The following is a 6,618-nucleotide window of genomic DNA, read 5'->3' on the forward strand; positions in this document are numbered from 1 at the left end:
TAAAATTTGGAATTAATCTAAAATCTTACGTGTACCAACACTCTCTACATAACATGGTAAGGAAATGAATACATATTAAATAAAAGGAAAAAACCAGACAAGACACAGATTGTTTATGTCTGATACATGCATGCAACGTTTGAGACAAAACCAACCACCCAAAAAGGCCGAAACACTCCCTTCTATAAGATCCATTACACTCTCCCTCTGCACAGCTTACCATCAAAACTTGCAACTTTTCATTAACTGTTCAAATCCGAGCTCCTAGATCCAATGGCTGATGTTGTAGATAAGGACCGCAAAATCCTGGTAGCCGTGGATGAAGGCGAGGAGAGCATGTACGCTCTCTCATGGTGCCTCAAGAACATCATTTCTCAATGTTGCAAAGATACCCTTTTCCTCCTTTACGTTAGATCTGCACAAGCTTTTCACTCTTCGCTCGATGGCACAGGTTTTTTTTTTTTTAATGTCGAAATCTAAATGCATGCAATAATGGGTAATTTTTTTTTTTAAATTTGTTGTGGTTTTTGTTTCAGGGTATTTGTTTTCTGCTGATGTTTTGGCCACCGTGGACAAGTACAGCAACGATGTGGCGAATTGTATCATTGAAAAGGCCAAAAGGATGTGCAGAGAGAAAGGTGATGATGAGGTGAGTTACTGAGTAATTCTTGTTTTGGTTTATTTGGAGGATCAAAATTGAGTGTTTTGAGAATTGAAGGGGTTTTTGGGTAATTAGGTTAAAGTAGAGGAGATAATAGAGAGTGGTGATCCAAGGGACGTGATTTGCCGGGTTGCCGAGAATATCAATGCTGACGTTCTTGTTATGGGAAGCCATGGCTATGGCCTTATTCAGAGGTGGGTAATCTCTGTCAATTTTTGGTCTAATCCTCAACTATTCTTATTTTAATTATTTAATCTTTCGTCTTTCTATTATTATTAATATTACCCACCCATAATTTCAGTCGTATATATTCGTAATGGTTAAAATATTCAATGTCCTAAATATGACTTGGATTCGAATAATACTAATCGTGTCGTTGTTAAGAGTTTAACTTTTTTTATAAGTCTCTCTCTATATATATTAGCATAATTTTATTGATAGGATTTTCAAAAATTTCATGTCAAATTATTTGAATTAAAGCTTATTATTAATATTAGTAGGAGAATCAAATAAATAGGCAATTGTGATTAGAGTTGAGTATTTGATCAAATCTAGTAAAAAAAATTTGAGTTGACGAGTTCTATTTTATCATTTTTATTTGATTTAAATTTTTTTTAAACCAAGTTGAGTAAAATTGTTTGAGTTAAATTAAAAGTTTAAACATATCCAAAAATATTTGAAATCATATATGTTTAAAAACTTTTTCAAAACAAAATAATAAAAAAATAAGATACTTTAATACAATAAATTTGAATCATTAATTAATTTATTTAGTTCCTCCAAATTATTATTTTAGAAAAAATTTAAATTTTTTAATTTTTAAAAATATAAATTTTGGAATTTTTATAAATAATTTGATTTTTAAAAATTATTTTAAAATTTTGGAATTTATTTTTTAATTTTTAGTTGAGAAAAGTCAATTTACTCATTTTCAAAATTGATAGGGACCGAAAGTGTATTTACAAAAATTTATTATTCAAATTATTCGAGTTATTTGAATTCTAAAATTTAACTCGATCCAAACTCGAATTACTTATTTATGTTTACTCGATAAACTTAAAATTTATTTTTTAATTTTTTTAACCGAATCAAATTTTACCCGCTGGAATATCACAGATTATTGATTCATACTATATTTTCTATTACAGCTCAAATTTATTACAAGAATGAATGTGATAGGGATTAGTGATTAGGCCTAAATAGGTTTTAATATATGGTTTGAATAATTTCTGGGTGACAGGGCATTCTTGGGGAGTGTAAGCAATCACTGTGCACAGAATGTGAAGTGCCCTGTTTTGATTGTGAAGAAGCCCAAATCTTCCTCCTCTGCAACTGGAACCAAATGATGGGAATTTTAGATTACATATTCACTCACACTCTGCTTTATTTATATCCAAATTTCACTTCTTTTTTCTTCCATTCTACAATCTTAAACTTTCATATCTTTGTGATGTTATTTGTTGAATAAACTTGCATATTTGAATGTAAAATTTCCAAAAGATGCAATTTAAATTTAAATTCTCAACTGCTTAAATTTTTGAATTCATTTTGGTTTCTGTTTTAATAATATATTCATTTCTTCAAATTCCCTATTATCCCTCTACCAGTTTTCTGTTATTGATTTCAATGAATCTTTCAATTCTTTTTTCAAATCTTTTGTTCTCTTTCAATTCGGTGTTGTTCTTTAAATACTTGCATTAACTATGGTACTCTGTATTTCTCAGTGATTTTGTTATATGATTATACTTGTTTGATTGTTTCAAGTCATAGTCCAAGCTCAACATGCCTCAGCAGAGAAATTGTCCCAAAATACTTCTATCAACAATTTGTTCTCTTATCATTTTAGTAATTATCAGTCTCATGAACTAATTCTCCTCTTCTTCAATCTTCTTCTTCTTACATATTGTTGAACTTGATGGCAGGGGGTTTGTGTGTATCTAACAAGAAAGTTATGCATGTTGAACAACGATACCAGAGATAGATTTACGTCTGATTCTTATTCAGAACACCAGAACTCGATTTCGGCAATCGAAGCCACTTCAAGGTTCTTGCTTCCTCTCAACACATCAGCACTCAACTTAGCAAGAACATTGAGCTCGGCGCTAAATGGATCCGAGCTATCATTTGTTACAATTGAGAAAAAGGTGGTACATTATCAAGGTTTAATTACAGTTTTTGTTTCGGTTTTTTCAGTGACATGAATGTGATTTGTGAACACATTTTGTTGTATGTCAGATTGCACCGTCGTTGTTCATTGCGCTTTCAACAATTCCAAGTCTATCACAGATTTCTTACGTGGGATTGAATGGCTTGATGTTTTCGTATTACAATGATGAGGACGACCAAAAGCTAGCAGTATTCTGCAACACTTCCTTTTCTTCCCATTGGTATAGTATGCTGGTCAATCGTGATACTGGCGTCTTGTATGGAAAGGCAATTACTTTGAATGCCACGAATCGAATAAACGAAACATGGTTTCAAGAAGCCTTAAATCGAACCAAAGGGTATTTTTCTCTCGGCAAAGGATGGAATGATGATCAAGATAGCCTATTTCTTAGCTCTGTTACTATGGATGGAAGTGGTGTTATATCTGTTGGTTTCCCTGTTCAAGTGGTTATTGATCATTTTGCAGCATTAAACTTTAGTGGAGGGTACTTCCATTTGGCTACCGTCGACGGGGATGTGATTGTGCAATCCGAGCTTCCAAATGCTGAAATTATAGTAAATAACAACACAGTTTTAATTCGAGCATCAGAACTTGACGGTAGTACGATACGGAGTATCAGTTACTGTTCGTGTGAACCTGTTGATGGGAACAGAGTATCGTTTCATGGGAGAATTATGGGAGAGAAGTACACATTTTATTGCTCCACAGTTGAGATTGCTGGAGTTCAAGCAGTAAGTCTTTTGGCATCAATGGAAAAGACCCTTTTGTCTGAAGTTCAATGCTGATTAAGCTAATCAATGGTTACAACTTGATTTTCAGGTGTATGTGTTAGCGTATCACAAGGGCGGATTGGTCACCATCATTGAAGAGAACACCAAGCTATCCTTATTGCTTCTTATTCTCATGTTTATATCCATATTGGTTGCGTTCATTATCTTCATTTTCTTTTCCATTAGAGCAGCAAAAAGAGAAATGTACTTGTGCGCTGCTTTCGTAAAACAAATGAATGCAACTCAACAAGCGGAGCGCAAGAGCATGTTTAAGACTCGAACTTACTTGAGGGCAAACCACGACATTCGATCTTCCTTGGCTGCAATCTCAACTTTGCTCGATCTTTGTCATGCCGATGCTCATCCTCACCCCGAGTTAGCTGCAAATTTGGTTCAGATAAAGAGTTGCAACAAGGACCTTCTAGGTGAGTTTGATATAAGATTCTTGCATCTATGCAATATTAAATTGCTACTATTCATTATATTCATTAATGCTTACTTTGATAAAATCATTCAGATATATTAAATTCAGTATTGAATATCGGTAAAATTGAGGCCGGGAAGATGGATCTCGAAGAAGAAGAATTCAACTTGGCTCAACTCCTTGAGAACGTTGTCGATATCGAATATCCTTCAGGTATCAAAAAGGGCGTTGATGTTGTACTTGATCCTTGTGATGGTTCCATTGGTAAACTATCTCTGGTGAGAGGTGATAGAGTTAAGCTTAAACAAATTTTGTTCAACTTACTTCGCAATGCTATTAAGTTTACATCAGATGGTCACGTCTCGATTCGTGCAGTCGTCAAAAAACGAAGTTTTGAAAAAGAAATCATTGCTTCTAATGGTAATTTAGTATCGAAGTGTCTATCCCTATTATTTTGCAAGAAAGAAGACTTTGAGGATATGGATGCACTTCATAGAGCTGAACAAAATCTCAACAAAATGGAGTTTGAGTTCGAGGTTGACGATACCGGCAAGGGAATTCCTAAAGACAAGCAAGCATCTATTTATGAAGAATTTATTCAGGTTAAGGATACAACTGTCGGTGAAGGTCGCCTCGAAGAAGAAGGATGTGGTCTCGGACTTGGTATTGTTCAATCCATTGTAAGTGCTTGAAACCTCTTAAATTGTAAGATACATGCATATTGTACTTTATGATTAAATGTTGTTTTTTGTAGGTGCGGCTGATGGATGGAGAAATAGGCATTGTTGATAAAGAGCCTGGTGAGAGAGGCACTTGTTTCAGGTTCACTGTTATGCTTACGGTTTGTCAGCCCGAGCCGACTCTCGAACCCTTAGACTCTGTGAATGGAGGTGAACCACGTTGTTCCATTTCTAGGAGCCCTGCAGCTAGTTCTCATGTCATACTTTACATAACAGGGGAAGAAAGGAAGAGAGTTCTGAAGAAATATATGGAAAGCTTAAACATAAAAGTGACATTAGTAAAGCAAGGGAAATGTGTTCATCGGCTGCTCGAAAAGATAAAGTGCAAGCTGGATTATTCTTACAGCAATTCTTCAAGAAGGCCCGAGTCAAGTTCAGCTAACTTCCCAGCAAAATCTGCATCAAGCAGTTCTACTGCAGGAACAAATGATACATCTGCTGGGATCAAAGGAGGAAGTGATAGTAGTTGGGGACAATACACAAAGAACAACTCTAGAAATTGTCCAACTTTCATACTAGTAGTAATTGAATCCAGTCTTGGCAATTTATCTGAACTGTGCTGTGCTGTAGCTAATTTCCGGGCATGTATTCCGGATAACTTATGTAAGTTTGTCTTGTTAGATAATCCGGTTACGCGTTTAAGAGGTGGAAAAGAAGAGGATAAGTTAGTTAGTCATTTTCATGAACGAATAAGTGAACCATTCCATGGATCACGCTTAATGAAAGTGCTGCATCTACTTCCAGAACGTGAAGAATTCCAACAGAATTGCTTGGGGACCAATCGACATAGGACTTCTTCATCTCATCCTCCATCACTTGAGCAGGTGGCAATAAATGAAAATACAGAGATGAAAATTAAAAAGTCTTTAAATGAGAAGACAATTCTCAAGCAGGTGGTGATAAACGAAAATACAGAGACGATGATAATAAAAAAGCCGAATGAGAAGACAATTCTCGAGCAGGTAATGATAAACGAAAATACGGAGAAGCCTTTGAATGAGAAGACAATTCTTTTAGTTGAAGACTCTCCGCTAAATCGAAGGATAACAAGTGAAAGGCTTAAGAAACTTGGAGCAGAAGTTGAAGTGTGTACAAATGGGGAAGAGGCAGTCGATAAAGTTTGCAAGATGTTGAAAGAAAATAACAAACGCAAAGCTCAACCTTATGATTTTATCCTCATGGATTGCCAGGTATTGTTGTGCTATTGACCTCAATTAAAAATTAGCATACATATAGTTAAATTTGAGAATTTTTTTTTATAGATGCCGGTGATGGATGGATATGAAGCAACAAGACTAATAAGAAGGGAGGAGAAATCGTATGGTGTTAGTATACCAGTGATTGCATTAACCGCTGATCCTTTATCTGAGGAAGCAACTACCGGCGCTGGAATGAATTCTTATTTGATTAAGCCATTGAATCTTGATAAATTACTTGAAATTATGTCAACTTTATCTAAATAATTTATTTAAAATTTTAACTTTCGTATAATTATGTCACTGAAGTGAAAGTCCATAATATTTGTAGTTAAACTTTTGTTAATGAATATGTTAATAAATTGAATTAATGCTTTGGTATTTTGAATGCTAACAAATTGTATATAACCATATATAGACAAGAAAGTAAGGGAGGAAAGATGTTCAAATGCTACTTACAACCTAAATCATGCAAGAAAGAGACACAATGGAAAGAGTCTAGAGGCTTCTAGAGACCTCTACTTACCTTGTCCAATAATAGCTAATACAACAAGAATTAAGCATAGAGAATATGTTTTGTTTTATTTATTTAAGCTACATTGTCATCATAGGAAAAATATCGAATCTTTCATATGTTTGATATATGTTTCATTTTGTAAT

The 6,618-nt window shown here is 34.4% G+C and overlaps 2 protein-coding genes across 2 annotated transcripts; both read left to right on the forward strand.

The window, feature by feature from the left end:
* On the forward strand, window positions 1-2,195 carry LOC107904485 (universal stress protein A-like protein). Its single transcript, XM_041079922.1, has 4 exons — window positions 1-451; window positions 537-649; window positions 737-855; window positions 1,902-2,195. Exons 1-4 carry the CDS (start codon window positions 274-276, stop codon window positions 2,005-2,007), a joined length of 516 nt encoding a protein of 171 aa, XP_040935856.1. The 5' UTR covers window positions 1-273; the 3' UTR covers window positions 2,008-2,195.
* Window positions 2,196-2,280: 85 nt separating this feature from the next.
* LOC107955582 (histidine kinase CKI1) lies at window positions 2,281-6,329 on the forward strand. The gene is made up of 7 exons (XM_041079921.1): window positions 2,281-2,506; window positions 2,584-2,805; window positions 2,897-3,559; window positions 3,648-4,023; window positions 4,116-4,702; window positions 4,777-5,952; window positions 6,025-6,329. Exons 1-7 carry the CDS (start codon window positions 2,444-2,446, stop codon window positions 6,223-6,225), a joined length of 3,288 nt encoding a protein of 1,095 aa, XP_040935855.1. The 5' UTR covers window positions 2,281-2,443; the 3' UTR covers window positions 6,226-6,329.
* The last annotated feature ends 289 nt before the right edge of the window (window positions 6,330-6,618 follow it).

Source organism: Gossypium hirsutum, chromosome A11 (assembly GCF_007990345.1).
Source record: "Gossypium hirsutum isolate 1008001.06 chromosome A11, Gossypium_hirsutum_v2.1, whole genome shotgun sequence".
Taxonomy (NCBI): Eukaryota; Viridiplantae; Streptophyta; class Magnoliopsida; order Malvales; family Malvaceae; genus Gossypium; species Gossypium hirsutum.

Coding starts and splice junctions, on each gene's coding strand:
- LOC107904485 (XM_041079922.1), top strand. CDS start 274: ATGGCTGATGTTGTAGATAAGGACCGCAAAATCCTGGTAGCCGTGGAT. Junction 452..536: donor CTCTTCGCTCGATGGCACAG/GTTTTTTTTTTT, acceptor TTTTTGTTTCAG/GGTATTTGTTTTCTGCTGAT. Junction 856..1,901: donor GGCTATGGCCTTATTCAGAG/GTGGGTAATCTC, acceptor TCTGGGTGACAG/GGCATTCTTGGGGAGTGTAA.
- LOC107955582 (XM_041079921.1), top strand. CDS start 2,444: ATGCCTCAGCAGAGAAATTGTCCCAAAATACTTCTATCAACAATTTGT. Junction 2,507..2,583: donor TTTGTTCTCTTATCATTTTA/GTAATTATCAGT, acceptor ACTTGATGGCAG/GGGGTTTGTGTGTATCTAAC. Junction 3,560..3,647: donor AGATTGCTGGAGTTCAAGCA/GTAAGTCTTTTG, acceptor CTTGATTTTCAG/GTGTATGTGTTAGCGTATCA.